The sequence below is a fragment of the Petaurus breviceps genome, unplaced genomic scaffold (genome assembly GCF_028583685.1).
Source record: "Petaurus breviceps papuanus isolate PSGF00001 unplaced genomic scaffold, PetGlider_PUasm1.0 90881, whole genome shotgun sequence".
NCBI classification, from domain to species: domain Eukaryota; kingdom Metazoa; phylum Chordata; class Mammalia; order Diprotodontia; family Petauridae; genus Petaurus; species Petaurus breviceps.
Genome location: NW_027187369.1, coordinates 14,976,061 through 14,992,336, shown reverse-complemented (window position 1 = coordinate 14,992,336; position 16,276 = coordinate 14,976,061). Strand labels below are relative to the sequence as shown.

General features: G+C 42.1%; 1 protein-coding gene across 1 annotated transcript in view; it reads left to right on the top strand.

Moving 5' to 3' along the window:
* The window catches only part of MCF2 (MCF.2 cell line derived transforming sequence), a 145,439-nt gene extending 129,378 nt beyond the window's left edge, over positions 1–16,061 (top strand). The window contains exons 23-28 of the mRNA XM_069074165.1: positions 1,808–1,900; positions 4,047–4,125; positions 5,667–5,730; positions 9,907–10,013; positions 11,480–11,592; positions 15,996–16,061. Coding sequence (XP_068930266.1) covers positions 1,808–1,900; positions 4,047–4,125; positions 5,667–5,730; positions 9,907–10,013; positions 11,480–11,592; positions 15,996–16,061 — 522 coding nt within the window. The remainder of the gene's footprint in view (positions 1–1,807; positions 1,901–4,046; positions 4,126–5,666; positions 5,731–9,906; positions 10,014–11,479; positions 11,593–15,995) is intronic.
* The last annotated feature ends 215 nt before the right edge of the window (positions 16,062–16,276 follow it).

Below are 16,276 nucleotides of genomic sequence, written 5' to 3'. Positions count from 1 at the left end.
TCATTCAGTCATGTGTGACTCCTCATGACTCCATTTGGGGTTTTCTTGGCCAAGATACTGGAATGGTTTGCCATTTCCTTCTCCAGCTCATTTTAACAGATGAGGAAACTGAGGCAAACAGAGTGAAGTGACTTGTCCAGTGACTTGTTGAACAGTAAGTATCTGAGGCTGTATTTGAACTCAGATCTTCCTGCCTTCAGGCCTGGCACTCTATTCTGTACCACCTAGTTGCCTTTTCCATCATCATCTCTGAATAAATGGTTATTTAGTTCCCAGTCTAGTCCATACAAACCTATCTAATCCATTTTTTTCTTTTTGCACCAAATATGTGATCTCACTGGTATGGGGAGTTCCAAGTTAGGAAATTGTCTCTGCCAATGCAGACAAGCACCTTCTCTGCCAAAAGTAACAGAGCATTTCTGAAGCTCTGAGATATTAAGTGACTTGCCCAGGGTCACAATCTAATTTATAATGCAGCCCACAAAAATGTAGAAATTAGTAATGTCATAATTCACATAACTAAACAAAATGTTGAAAAGCAAAATGGAGGAAGGAATCACTCTATAAAATAATGATGTTTCAGGAAAACTAGAGAAGGATAAAGAAGCAGATTGGCAACATGTTGCAACAGAAGGAACTCGGGAGTTGAAATCGGAAGGCCTAAGTTTGAGTCCCAGGCCTGTTACTTTGTCTCTTTTTTGACCTCAGTTTCTTCCTCTGTAAAGTGAGTTGACTGGAAGGGATGAGGCTGAAATTTCCTTCTGGGTCTGGTATTGTGTGATTGTATACATTTTTGAAGGAAAATTTCTGGACACTTTCAGAGGTTAAAGGCATTGGTTCTTTAGCATGTCTATTTTGAAACATGAGTTTCCTTTTCCCTGATACAGATGTTTTGCTACACTATGCCTGCCAGTTATTTTTAATTTGTTTTTTTTTTTTCCTCAAAGAAGTATGTAACAAATGTGATTTTTATCCTGAGGGAACTAGGCTAAAGTTAGAAGAGCAAGGGAAAGGCATAAGAGGTTAAAGAAAATGTGTATGTATGCCTGAGAGAGAAGAGTACTTGAGAGGGTATCAGCTGGGCTGTTAGTGGTCAAAGAGAGAAGAAATAGGATAGCATACTCTGTGCACAATTCCAGTGGCGGAGAAGAAAGGAGGTGGTGGGGAAGAGATGTAACATTGACCCAGGAAAATGTTGTTACTGTCTAGGATGTTGGTGGGGGAGGATAGAGGGAAGCAGTATACAGTTGGCCATTTGGATGGATTTTCCAGTTTGCTTACTCATTACTTGGGGATTGACTTTATGCAGCAAAGTTAAATACCGCTAAATAAATGTGTCACATGACCAACTAACAGAAAATAGCTGTCCTAAATCAATTTCTTGGATGTGTTTTCTTATTGAACTTAAAGGGCATTTTAACTTCTGTGTCTGATTAAAAATAAACATGAAAAAAGAGCATTGTTCATTTCAAACAGCACCTACTTAAAGATGTATGCAGGACCAATTTAAAATGAATCACTTGGCTCCGATTTCGAATGTTTGTTTTTTATCTCCTCTAGAACTAATAATCCATTTTCCAAATTACAATGAGTACTTAGAATTGAGCTCTAATGTTTCACTGAAAACATTTATATGTTCTTAACTACAATAGAATTTATGGTTTGGTAATTCATAATTGCTGAGTGTAAAATGTTCATTTTGTAGGGATCATGACATTTTTTATGTAGAATATAGTACTGAGCATGGCCCTAGTTAAATTTCCGCTTCGAAATAAAAGGCTCATGAGAATCTGGCCTTGTTTTGCAGATGAATGCAGTTGGAATCACTGAGAATGTGAAAGGAGATAACCGCAAATTTGAAATCTGGTACAATGGGCGTGAAGAAGTTTACATTGTGCAGGTTAGTGACTTTCTAAGATGGCCTCTCCTCTCATTTCCTGCTTTCAGAGAACCTGATATCCAAGTCATAATTTATAAAGCTCATAAATCTCAGAGTGTGTTTTCATTTCATGAAAGTTTTCACATCTGAGTTCCTTTCCCATAGAGTATTTAAAACACGATTTGATTTCCCAAATGCTTGATCTATACACATTCCTCTTTAGAGTATATCCTCTATATAAACTGTGGTACAGTCGTATCATTATAGAACTTTTACTTAGGAGATCACTAAATGTTAGAGCAGGAAAGTAATATTGAAGATGATCAAATCCAACCCCTTTTACAGATGAGGAAATCTAGGCTCCTAGAGGGGAAGGGACATGCCCAAGGTCACACAGATCATATGCTAGTAGGATTATATATTTAGAGCTGGAGGGGTTCTTCAAAGTCTAGTTAGTATAATGCCTCCATTTTACAGATGAGAAAACTAAGGCCCAGATGTGGGAAGGGAGTTGTTCAATGTACTCACATCATAGGATCATAGATTTAGAGTTGGAAGAAGCCATGCTGTTGTTCTTTGGGGGTTTCTTGGCAAAGACACTGGACTGGCAAAACATTTTCTTTCTTTCTCTCTTTCTTTCCCTTCCTTCCTTCCTTCTCCCCTCTTCCTTCCTTCCTTTTGTTTTCAGCAGCAAATGCAATTCTCTACTGCTGTTGTTGGTTTGGGGCAGCTAGGTTTTACAATGTAAAAAGTGTAAAAATGGGAGACCTGGAGTCCAGAAGACTTTGTGAGTTCAAATCTGGCCTCAGACACTTACTAACTGTGTGACCCTGGACAAATCACTTCACCGTTTGCCTCAGTTTCTTCTTTTGGAAAGTGAGCTGGAGAAGGAAATAGCAAACCATTATAGTGTCTTTGCCAAGAAGATCCTAAAAGGGGTCATAAAGTCTGAAATTGCCCCCGTATCTTTGCCAAGAAAACCCCAAATGGGATCACAAAGAATAAGACACAACCAAAAAACAGCTGTATGACAACATTTTTGGTTTAAACATTTTCTGTTCTTTTAGTGGAACGATTGATAATTTTTAACAAAATCATTGCAGTGAGTAGAGGCAACCTAGTATAGTGTCTAGAGTGTTGGGTTTGCAGGAAGAAGATCTGGGTTCAAATCCTGCCTCTTGATCCTGGCCAAGTCCCTTAACCTCTCAGTGTCCCGGCCTAGGCAACTTGGCACAGCTTATTTGTAGTGGAATATAATAGACAAAAGCACTGTTATGGAGTCAGGCTAACTGGGTTCAGATCCTACCTCACTAATTGTGTGACCTTAGGTGAGTGACTTCACCTCCTCAGATCTCAGTTTTCTCTTCTGTTATCTAAAGAGTTGAATTCAAAGGCCTCAGAGGTCCCTTTCAGTTTTAAATTGAGGAATTTTTAGCTTTTCACAAATTAGTAGAATTTCTCCTTCCAAAAGCCCCAAATGAAGTCTTAATTGTCAGCCCAGAAACAAAATATTTTTGTTTTGTTTTGTTTTTCTTATGCAACAATTAGGCGGCAGAGTGGACAGTGCACTGGACCTGGAATCAGGAAGACTTGAGTTCAAATTTGACCTTAAATACTTATTGCTTATGTGACCCTAGGCAAGTCGCTACACTTCTGTCTGCCTCAGTTTCCTCAACTGTAAAATACTAATAGCATCTACCTCCTAGAGTTGTGAGGATCTAATGAGATAATGTTTGTAACGAACGTGCTTGTGCCTGGCACACAGTAGACACTTAATACATACTTGCTTGTTTCCTTTTCTTTTTCCTCTTTTAAAAGGAAAATTAAAAACAAACCACTTGGACATTATTGAAAGACACCATCCTGTATAACACCCATACCACATATGCACACATGTACCGTTACCACTGAAAACTTAGATTCTGTGTTGGTTTAGGGCATTATACCTCCAGTTCAAGGATAATTTGAAAATGGTTTGGTGATTTCTGCTGAAGGTCCTGGTGCCCAATGCCCAGGGCCAACTGCTCAGCTTCAATAACTTTAAATACAGAATTTAGGTATTCCTAGAGAATACTCCCTGTTGGCTACCCTGCGATTTCCTTTGTTCTATAATTCCAAAGTTGTATTCCAGGAAGTCACTCAGTGTCATTTTGTCCTTCCTTTTTAGGCCCAGACGGTGGAATCAAAGGTAGCCTGGTTGAATGAAATGAGGAAAATTTTGATTAAGCAGCAAGAACTTATCAAAGGTAATGCTGGTGCTAAGAACTGGCTTGGGGGAGAGGGGGTGGGACTACCCCCTGCTCTGACTGGACTCTTTGATGGGCCAACAGCACCCTGATGTCATCATCTTGGTCCTGGGCTTTACAGGTTCCAGGAATTCACTTTTAGCAGCCCACCTAGAGGTGATCAGGTAACCTGACTCATGAGATTTCTTGTCAGGCTAGGATCCCAACTGACTAATTTATAGTAAAACGGAGAATCTCTAAAAGAAGACAGGTTATTTGGGCCAGCTGGTCAGCTCATTCCCTTTCCAATAAGAATACTGACTTCAAAAGTGAAATTAAGAGTATCTTGTAGGCACTCAACATGACCAAAACAGAACTCATTTTATTCCCCTAAACCATTCCCTCTGTTTATTTTTCGATGTAATCTGGGTTAAGTGACTTGCCTAGGGTCACACAGCTAGCAAATGTCAGTTGTCTAAGGCTGAATTTGAACTCAGGTCCTCTTGACTCCAGGGCCAGTGCCCCATCCACTGTGCCGCCTAGCTGCCCCAAATCCCTCTTCTTCTTCTTCTTCTTTTTTTTTTTTTTAAAAACAAACTATTTCTATTTTGAACTTAACAAACACCAAATAAAATGTGCATTTCCACAGATATAGTGGAATAGGGAAAAAGAGGATTATACAGGAAACTGTACTATTACAGATCCACCCTTCTGAAGTTCCCTGTTTTTTTCCCGGTTCACATCATCCTTCCAGTCACCCACATTGATGACTGTGGAGTCATCCTATAAAACTCACTCCCTCTTAACCCACATATAGATTCTGTTCCCATCTTTTCTGTCCCTGCAACATCTCTCCCATCCATCCCCTTCTCTGCACTCATGTGGCCACCACCAGTGGCTTTCAGTGCTCGTTACCTCTTGTCTAGACTATTTCAAAGACAGTTGCTTTCTTTGCCTCCAGTCTTGCCTTCTCTCCAATCCATCTTCCACATAGTTGTTCAAAATATATTTCAACATATATTTCAACATAAATATATTACCCAAACATAGGCTTGGTTGTGTTATCCCTCCCCCTTTCTAATTGGGCGAGAAAACTTGTACAGAGGAAGAATGGGTAGTGAAGGGAATTTTGGTCAGAGGAAGCACTGGGATGTTGAGTGGGGTCATTGGGCAGTGGATTGACCCCACCTTTTATGGAAGCAGTGGTAGTGTTTATAAGATTACTCCTTCTGAAGCAAGAAATGAAAGTAACCTAGGGCTAAATGAGGAGTGCTCCTTGTCCAGCTGCAAGTCCCATGGCAAGATATCAGGGTGCTAGGAAGTGAAGCATGGTCTAGAGCTGTTATATGGTCATAAAATACTATTTCTTGTTGGGGAGTGGGGAGCCCGGGCACAGCTGAATCCTTTCATGTATGTGTTCTTCTCAGTCAGTCAGAATTAGTGCAGTTTTACCCAGTGGTAATAGTTTTTGTCTAAACCATAGCTAGTCCACAAATCAAATAGGGAATGGCAGCTTTTCTGTGGTCACTGGTAACCCCTGGAATTCTGGGTTCTCTTTGCAGTTGAGAGGCAGCAGCAGAGCCAGGCTGCGGAGCCAATTCCAATTGTTCCTCAGCTGACTGATGGGTAAGTCATTTCAGGGCTGCTGCTGCCCCTTTCCCTAGTATATTTTGTCTGGAATGAAGAAACGGAGCCATGGAACCATCTTTGTCCTTCACTACCCCTTGCAGCCCAACAGTCCCTCATCAAAGGCAAAACTTGCATCAATTTCCTCATTCTGTGCTAGAGTATGGGGCCAGATGGTGTCCAACAGTTGCGGCAGTTGGCCACTAGGTGATGGACTGGATTTATTTGCATATGCAAATTGCTTTGCATACCAGAGGCCAAGCATTAAGTTGTCAGAATGTCATGGTGATGGGGGTTGCAGAGCTGCAGGGCAATAACTCTTAGGGAGGCCCCCAGATGCGATGGCTGCTATCGTGTCCTTTGCATAGCCTCCTTAGGATTCAGCTAGTTGATTTCCATAAGAGTGGTATAAATTGAAGGAGAGCTCTACTTCCGAATATAGCAGACTGGCTGGAAGACTGACAGCTTTTTCCAGCAAACACCTGCTAGCCATTTGACCTAGTACTTCTAGCTATTGGATGGGGATGGAATTTTGGAAATTCTGATTTGTGGGACAGTGTCATGGCTAAAGGCATGGTCGCTCCAGGGTACAACAACAGGGGCACAGATGGATTTTCCAGCCCAGTATCTGTGCTTGCCTTGTTCTCACCACTTGGGGCTAGTGAGCACAGAGCTCTTTGCCCATGTCACTCATTTCTAGCTAAGTCTCTTACTCCACCTCCATGTAGACTGGCCAGTCTTGATCTCATATTTCTCTCTTTATTCAAGTCACACTTCTGAGTTTTTTTTTTTGGAGGGCAATTGGGGTTAAGTGACTTGCCCAAGGCCACATGGCTAGTAAGTGTGTCAAGTGTCTGAGGCCAGATCCAATCCCGGGTCCTTCTGACTCCAGGTCCAGTGCTCTATTCACTATGCCACCTAGCTGCCCCCACTTCTGAGTTTTCTAAACTCCTTTCCCTCAACACCTGGACAGGGACTTCAGATGTAGTGTATGGGTCAGCTGGGAGATTATGGGATTATAGGATTGAGAACATTTCTTTGAAGGTCATAGGTTCATAGGTGAAGAGCTAGATGTAATCTCAGATTCTTCCTAACTCCACGCTCTCATTTTCAGAGGAGGAAACTGAAAATCAAAGAGGGAAAGAGAGTATCAAAGCTAATATTTGAATCTAGGTCCTTGGACTCTGAATCCAGTGCTCTTTCCCCTTACTACAAACCAGTCCCATTCTTTGCACTGTGTTACAGGGAGAGATAGCTCCCTTAAAGTCTGTACTTGGCTGGGGATGTGATTTGAGAGTAAGAGAAGCATGCATAGTGGTTGGGGCTAGGGTAAGGGGACACACAGTTGTACTTTTCCTCAAGAAGTCATACTGATCTCAGGTCCTCCAAGGTTCTAAGTAAGCTGACTTGATATTGGATCTAGGGCCATAATTAATGAGTTCTGTCATCTATTACCTGTGTGCTTGGGGCAAGTCTCTTGTTTTCTCTGGACCTCATCATCTTACTCTATAAAATGAGGTATTTGGGGGCAACCAGGTGGCGCAGTGAGTAAGAGCACTGGCCCCAGACTCGGGATGACCTGAGATCGAATCCAGGCTCAGACACTTAGCACCCACCCAGAAATAACTGGTCGTGTAACCTTGAGCAAGTTACTTAACCCTGATTGCTTTAAAAAAAAAGTGGTTTAGCTACATTTGACTAAGATCGGGAGGGAATCCGTCTTTGACTGAGGCTCAAATGTTCTTGCTCTGGTGCTACTGTGCTCATGTATCCCTTGAGGGCTGTGACTATGTATCAGAATTACTCTGCACCTCCCTCCCTCCCCACTTGGCCCTAGAACAGGACTCTGCAGAGAAACACATCATCAGAGGCTCTTGTTGACTTCATCTCAGCAGGGGTGAGACATACAATCATTGCTATTTCCCCAACTTTTGGTTCTCCCCAAACCAAAGCTTTGGAGAGGGTCAAAGCTGGAGTTTTGGAGATTAATGCTGGATATATCCATTTCAATTAATGCTTCTTTTTTTTTTGCTTTTTGGAGGGCAATTGGGGTTTAGTGACTTGCCCAAGGTCACATGGCTAGTTTTTATGTTAAGTGTCTGAGGCCAGATTTGAACTCAGGTCCTCCTGACTCCAGGGCTGGTGTTCTATTCACTGCACCACTTAGCTGCCCCAACAATGAATGCTTCTTAACAGGATGCAGAATAGAAGTGAACCCAGTGCCCCCAACTGACCCCACTGGCCATCCCAATGTGTCCTCAGTGTTCTCTCAGTTCCCAGCCCCTGGCCTCAGGCTTTGTCTAACCCTCTGAGCTTCTTTTCATTCTCTTGTGTAGAGGGAGAAGGGCTCAGTGTTTCCTTCTTTGTTGCCTCACCCAGAGTTCTTGACCTTATAATACAGCACCCTTGTGTTTTTTCTTCTAAGAATGTTTGTGTAGGACTCAGCAAGAGTTAAAGCTTTTGAAATTCTGGTCTGGAGATTTATAAGCAGTTGTTTTTAGAAAATCCTGATCCAGGGGCGGCCAGGTGACTCAGTGAGTAAGAGCACCAGCTTCAGTGTCGGGATGACCTGGGGATCAAATCTGGGCTCAGATACTTAGCACCACACCCAGAAATAACTGGCTGTGTAACCTTGAGCAAGTTACTTAACCCCAATTGCTTAAAAAAAAAGAAAAAAAAAGAAAATCCTGATCCAGTATTTGTAGGTGCCACAGATCAAGAACACCAAACATTGTTTTCCCCCTGGTTTGTACATGGCCTTTCAGAGGTCGCCAAAGCTAAGGGGAGTGTTGGCCAATTCATTCTCAGAGCCTTGCCAGAGGTACACAGGAGGTCTTCATCCTTCTGGGCACTCAATACTTTTCAATACTCAGGCTTTGACCATAAGTAATAGGATTAAAGGCTGCTAGGTTTGATGCAGTAATTGACTTCTTAACAGCTGGTGAAAAAAACAACTAGAATTCTTTTAAGGTTCAAGCTTCATTTATATGCACACCTTACTTAATTCATTAAAGCTAAATGTCTGCACAACAACATGGATTTTCCACAATATCCTTGCCTGGGGAGCTAGGGTTTTTCTTGCATATCAATGAATGAAACCTGCTGGTTTATAACCTGTGGTTTGATGTATAGCAGTGTTCTGGACACAAATGCACAAACTTGGATTATTAAGATCAGGAGGGACCTGGGGCCCCTCTGGTCTCCCTGCTACTCCAACAAGCCTTCAAAAGGTACCTGATAAGAAGAGCCATAACTAGGATTTTCTGTCACTGGAGCAAGTACTTTGAAGCCTGCCTGGGTTAAGCAGTGCAAAGTACCCCACAATTAAAACCCCATGGCACTGATACAAGGCCCTTACTAGGGAGAGAGGAGGTCCTTCCAACACACCTTCAGACTGCCTTAGGTTTTAGCTGATTTTTCTTCATAAGCAGGCACTCATTTGGTGATGAATTGGGACCAAGATCTGTTCATTCTAACCTAGTGCTGTCAAGGAGTCATTCAATATTTGCTTGAATATTGGTAGTGAAGAAGAACTCAGGCAGTATGAAGAGTGGAGGATATACCTTTAAGATCCTCAAAAAGGGCATATAATGACTGGGCCTTCACAGGCTACTGGAACAAAAATATTTTTGTGTTATGATAATAGTATAAACATAACACAGTAATCACGAGTTATCGTGTTTACCAAGAAAATTAAAAAAAAAAAACTTCTCAATTTTTCACTAAATAGATTAATTTAAAGTGGGATTGAATTGTCTGGCTTGTCTCTTGTATAGAGGCAGCTTAGCTGTTTTTTTAAGCATAAGACTCAGGGGTTCCACAACTTAATTCAAGTTGATGTAAATCATCCTTAACTAAATGAGTGCCAGAAATTGAAATAAATTCCAACTAAGTCTGAACCAGGAGCACTAGCTTCAATCAGATGGATTTCCAACACTATGTTCTCATCTACTGATATCCAAGTAGATACATCAGGGCTATTAAACCCCTGTGGCTTTCCAAATGGCCTTATAGCTTTTAAGTTCCTTGAGGGCTAGGACTTTATTTTGTTGATATTCTTACTCCTTGGAACCTAGAACAGTGATTCTTTCACTTGTGAAACATGCTTTGCAGATATTTGTTGAATTGAATTAAATTTCTAATTGATTGATCATTTTCACATGGTGAATATTTCAGAATGGAGCAGCATGTTTCCATCAGCTCTGAAGAAACCGAATCGGATCACACGAGCCCCGTGACATTGGACAATTTGTCTCTGTCACCTCAGACTAAAACCAGCAAAAGTACGCGTAAGCCCCATCTTATTCCTTCAGAGAGACGAGTCCGGTCTGGACGGGTCTGAATCTACAGGTGTTTTTCTGGAGAATTGTTCTACTTATCGAAGACCATAATGTTTATGTGAACTGAGCTCATCACTGGCTGTTAGGGCTATGGTACCAGCTTATAACATATAGAAAGATCTAGGAGCAGAGAGTGAAGAATATTTATTATCTCACAAAATTTTCTCTTATTGCCCTTTCTCCACTTAAATCAAATGGGCCCTTTTCCTTCTGGTCTGCTAGAAACTGGATCAATCTGCATAGCCGATAGAAAAATTCATAAAGTCTCATTTGGACTAATAAGGAGGGGAATGCCAGTGTGACTTAGTGGAAAGTCTTAATTATGCAATAAATTGATTTAGAGAAAAGTAGTTAAATTATTTTACCTAGAATCTAACAGAATCTCAGAGTTGGAAGGGACCCTCAGAGGCTGTGCCTAGACAACAATCCTTCCACAGAATCTCTGACGAGTGATCGTCTAGTCTTTACTTGAAGACAAAGGCCACTCATTCCTTTCCCCAGAACAGTAATCCAGTTGACTTTTGGTTAGCTAGATTTGTGAGGCCTAGTTTTGCCTAAATTACCTAATTTCACAGCTTCTTCCCATTTGTTCTAGTTTTGCCTTTGAGGCCAAACAGACCTAATCTCATCTCTCTTCTTTACGATGACTCTTCAGAGAGGGCTGGAAGCTGTGCCATCACATCGCAGAATGTCAGAGTTGGAAGGGATCCCAGAGGCCATGAAAGCTCAATATGAGCCCCCTCTGAGGACTGTCCCTGACCACTGGCCATCCAGCCTCTCCTTAGAGACCTTCAGTGAGGAGTAATCTAATACATCATGGGGCAGCCCAGTTCTACTTTGGACTAGCTCTCATTGTCACCAAGTTTTTCCTGCCCTCCAGCCTGGATCTGCCTCTCTGTGACCTCCCCCACCCTCTCCCCGTGGCTCCTGGTGCTGTCCTCTGCCAAGCAGAATAAGGCTAATGTTTTTTCTAAGTGATAGCCTTTCATGCATTCGAAGACAACTATCATGTCTTCAAGCTTCTATTTATGGTGACTGAGCCAGGAAACTTCTTTCTCCCAAGAAGATATCATGCTCAGCCTTCTTTAAGGAATAGATAAGAATCTTTTGAGGCAAACTTATGCCATTGGAAGAGCTGATAAATGACACGGCCCCTTAAGGAGGTTCAGCTTCCTCCTATAAAATCCCTTTTAAACCCTGGATTCCCTTAACAGACCAGGAATGCGGCTAGTTGCAACCTCAACCATTCAGGCCAAAGTTGTGGAATGCCCATTAGAGGCTTTGCCATAAAGAGTTCTAATCTAGGACTAAGAAAGCTTTCTAGATCAGTGCTCATACATAAGATACTGATTCACAGTAGAAGGAAAGCCAGAAGTCTGAAGCTTCAGCCTTTTGTATTTCTCTTTCAGGTTCCTCAAGGATATCACTGACCATGGACTTTGGTGAAAGCCTGGAGGAATGGATTAACAATAGCTTCCTGTTGGCTTTTTCCGACACAGAGGAGGAATATGGGAGCCAATTGGTTAGTGATGATACATTGAAATAAAAGGCCATATTAAGTGAGAAAAGGGGACCAGCCCTAATGGGCAGTTTCTCTATATCACTGAGATCATGAGGTGTACCCCATGCAGAAAGAATGTGAAATTGATTGTATTAACTGCATGGAAGTCCCCCTCATGTGATCCTGATTTGTCTACGTATAGAGAACTCCCCCTGAAGTTGACTAGATAAATGTCCTAGAATTTCAGGTCTGTCCACTGAATATACTATCCCAGGGCACTTGGAATTGGCCGGTTATCATTTGGTAAGCTTTGCGGCTCTTTTCTAACTCAACAAGGGAGGTAGAAGCTAAGACCAAATGAAATCTACATAAGCTTTCCAAATAATTGCCTTTTGTCTTATCAGTAAATCAGAGCTACCACTGGGACTCCAGTGTTGGCTCTAAAATAAACAAATCAATAAATGTTTTATCCTGTTCGACCACAATAAAACAATACACAGGGTAGGCGTGGGGTCCATCTTCAGATAAATGTACTGAGGAAGGATTTTGATAAGCTGAACATCCCCAATTCCCAACCGTTAGAACTACTTTATGTCCTAACTCACAGTCCAAGTCTTCCTTCATTCCGTCCTGTTGTCTACAATGCGCACTGCCCCCAAATCTCTGCCTACTGAGATCCCTCCCTTCAAGACTTGGCTCACATGCTCTTCCTCCCAGCATCTGAGCTGTAAAATGAAGGAATTGAACCAGAGAATAGGGATAGCTATAATTTTTGGCATTTCTATTCTCTCATTTGAGCTTTACAATAATCCCGGGAGGTTAGGTGCTATTTCCCCTAATTTAGAGATCAGGAAACTGAGATTCAGAAAATGATGGGACTTGCCCAGGGCCATGCAGCTAATAAGGGTCAGAGATGGTATCAGATCTCAGAACTGCCTGACTTGAGGGCCAGCACATTAGCCACTTTGCAACGCTGTCTGTCTTAGATGGTTGCAAATGGTCCTTCCAGCTGAAAGAATTAGCTCAAATGAACATTTTCTTCAAGACAGCAAACATATGGAGCCTGTCACCCTTGTAGGATATATCCATAGTTGATCAGCAATGGGCCATTAGCATGGGATTAGGGCTGTTATGGGAGGCAAAGCCCTAATCTTCTGAGGTCAGCAGTATTGAGAACAGCTACCATTCCCTCATTTTACTGTGTTTGTTGTGTGACTACCTTGTGCCATTCTATCCTTGAAATATAAACTCTTGGAGGTCAAGGACAGTTTCATTTTGATGTTTTTATCCTCAGGACCTATTACAGTATGTGACACATAGTAGGTGCTTAGTAAATGCTGGTGGATTGTTCTCTGGGGATGCAAAGACCAAGAATGAAACAGTACTTTTCCTCAAGGAGCTTGTATTCTCCTAGGGGTATGTAGTGTATATATATAAGCATTTAAGTACAAATTGGTTGGTACTTGGACTGAGTCTTGAAGGGAGTTAGGAATAGCAAGAGGAGTTGAGAAGGGAGAGCATTTCAGACTTGGATCAGAGGGAAAGAGAGGGGAGAGTCTAGGAAAAAGTCCTTTCTAGAAACCCTTTCTATTGGACAAGATAGCACCTGGGGCCTACCTAGTGTGATATTTTTTAGGCCGAAGGAAAGGGGATTATGGCATAGATGCTTCTCTTAAACTTGGGAATGTATTATAAACCTGCCCACATCTTTCTAGTCGGGATTTTCAGCTTCGTGTCCTTCCAAAGACTTTCTTGATCTAAAGTAACATTTGAAAGAATTGGCATTTTGTGAGCCAACACCAAGTGACTGGGGTAGGAGAGGGGGTGGTGGTATGAAGGCCAAATGTGTGCAGAGCATCACAGGGAAGTTGGCCACAGATAATCGACACATGGAGAAGCTGGAATTGACAAGTCTTTTTAACTTTGGCATTGTCTCAGCCATAGTGTCTGCAGGGGAAACAAATATCTCATGATTGATTAAAATTTTATGGCAAGTCATAAATCCTAATGTGAAATATTGCAAAATGTAAGGCATATTTTCCCCTAAAAAGCATTGTCAGTAGCAGTATTTATAACCCAAGCAAGAGAGTGCTTTTCTTCTCTTTACCCTTTCTTGCTTACAAATGGGGGATTTGGAGGCCCCTGCTGTCAACTGCTAATGATCTGTGCAAAGGTTATCTGTCCCTTTGGGGTGATCTGTGATCACTGTCTGGTACATTTCCCCCGATTGCATACCTTGAACCTTCACTGCCTGTGCATAAGAAATTGCTAAACCTGGTTCCCAAAGACTGAGACTACGTGAATAGTAAGATGATAAATTTCAAAGGCAAAATCTACCTGATTTGGGGGATTATCTGTCTCTTTTGGAGTTCTCCATGCCACTGCTCCAAGCAGTGGCCAGTGAAGAGCTGGCGCTGTTGACCCCGGCCTGGGTGCCAAGCTCATCTGTAGAGGTTCTGCCATTGTGCCTTGGTCTCATAGGTGCCTTACTTTGGTGCAACCTCTATGCGGATTAACCCTTAGCTCTCTCCTTGCTGTTGAGCCTGTCTGGAAAACCTATTTCTCAAGATTGCAGCCCTGATCTTGTTGTGGGTGTTGTTTTCAGTCTCATTTCTGTGAATATATAGATCATTGACTGAGAGATTCTTGTTTTTATGTATTTGAATTTTTTGGTTGTACTTTGAAGTGATCGCAATGTCCAAGGCCTTCTGCTGAGTGAATTCTCATACCAGTGTGCTTCTGCCTGTGCAAATCATGCTTTGTTTCTGTTTCCTGTCCACTCTTGAGCTCAGTATAGTCAGTGTGCCTTAGGGTGTTTGCTATATGGATGGGTTCATTCTGAAATCACATGACCAAATGGCTGAGGTTGAGCAAGGAAGGCTATTGTGCTTTTGGAAGCTTTCGACAGGACCCTTTCACTAAAGCTTGTGTAGTAGAGGGCAAAGCCCAAGAGTCCGGTTGGTTCGTAAATTTATCGTCCACAGTCGTTGCCTTTCATATGTGCCAAAAAGAATTTTTCATGAGATCAGTTTACCAGTGCAGTATTTTAAAATTAAAAAAAAATAAAAATGTTTCCAAGGTTTATTCTTAGAAATGATGTAATTCAGAATTTAGTTCTATTATTTTCTGTTTCTGGCTAAAGGAGAATTGCTATTCAAATAAAAATGTATTCTTTATGCTAAGCCTTTCTCCCTCTGCTTTGTGACCATCAATGTCTCTACCTTTACTCCTGCCAACCTAACACCTCCTACTCTAGCTTCTCCCTATAACATGTCTCAGAGAATGTAATTGTGCCAAGTGATGGCCATAGAGCTTGTCCATAACACACTTTCTCCAAACAACTTTCCAGTCTTCAAGAAAGTATAAAGCCTTTACAGAATGTGAGAAGAAAGAATCGGATGATCAGCTGGTTAAAAATGGGGATGCCTGTTCACTCCTACATGAGGATGGGGAGACGGAAGGGTAGGTGTCATGCCAGAAATGCCTTTCCTTCCCTCTTGCTAGGGGACGTTGGTACAAAATCATTCTTTTTGCTTACGCTAGACTTTTGTCAACCTTGCTTTAGTGCCTCCCATGCTAAGAAGCAGAGGAGTCATGTTTCTTATCAGGGATGGGATTTATTTTTCCCTGTGTGAGCACATGCCTGGTGTTGAAGGTGACCTCTCCTGACAGTTGAGAAAGAGTGTGCTTGGCAGAGACCTGGGCAAGGTGCTTTGAGAGCTGAGATCCCAATGAGCCCATATCCCCCTTGTTGGTTTCTCTTCTCTGTCTGGCTGTGTTGGCTGAGGCTTCTGGGCTGATGAATAGCTGTGGTACATTGCATTGATTCACTTTAAGTCCGGCTTGGCACTTCTTGGGATAAGCCACCACTCCCCTGCTATCAGCTCTGAATATTGACTTAGTGTAGACATCCTGTCTGATCGCCTCAGCCAGCCTCGATTTACTCCTTACTGAGGTATTTTGGTCAAGGACCTTGTTTTAGCATAAAAGAATAAGAAATGGGCAGGACACCATGGACTGCTGACAAAGTCTCTGATTTTGTGATCTTGATGAATGTTCAGAAGGGGAGCTCTCGGAACCTTTCACACTTTGAGACAAAATTCTGATGCCTTTGTGCAGTCCCTAAGAACATTTGGTCTTGATGGAGTCATTCATTTGGACTGGAGTCCTCTATTACCTAAGCGCTTTGTCCCTAAGTGACCATGAACTAGTCTAGAAAGTAATAAAGGACCATTGCAAATAGCCATTACATATTTCAGTATTTCCTCTGTCAAAGGTCAACTTGCCACTGAGCATATACTCACTGAAGCTTTGAAAAGGGTCCAGGTTGCTGGGTGAACATTTGTGCTGCCATATTCCATGTTTAGGTTCTTAATTAGCACACACTTGCTTTTGTTGGCCATTAATCCATTTATTATTTAAAGGTCGGTGAAAAATCCAAACGGAAGAAAAGACGATGTGATCCCCGGGGAACAGTTCACAGAGTGTAATCTGGGCCAGTAGGGTTCGGAAGGCCCAAACTGAAGGTATTATGTGAGTTCATCTGTTAGCTGCTTTTAAGGCCAGATCATAGATGTAACCAAGTTGCATCTATGTCATACTGAATGCCAATTAGGCATACAGGAGGGACAGGTTGGTCTTTTAGAAGTATATCTGCGAATGTGTGAGTTGGGTTGGGGCATTGGGGAGTGGGAGCTTTTTTTTT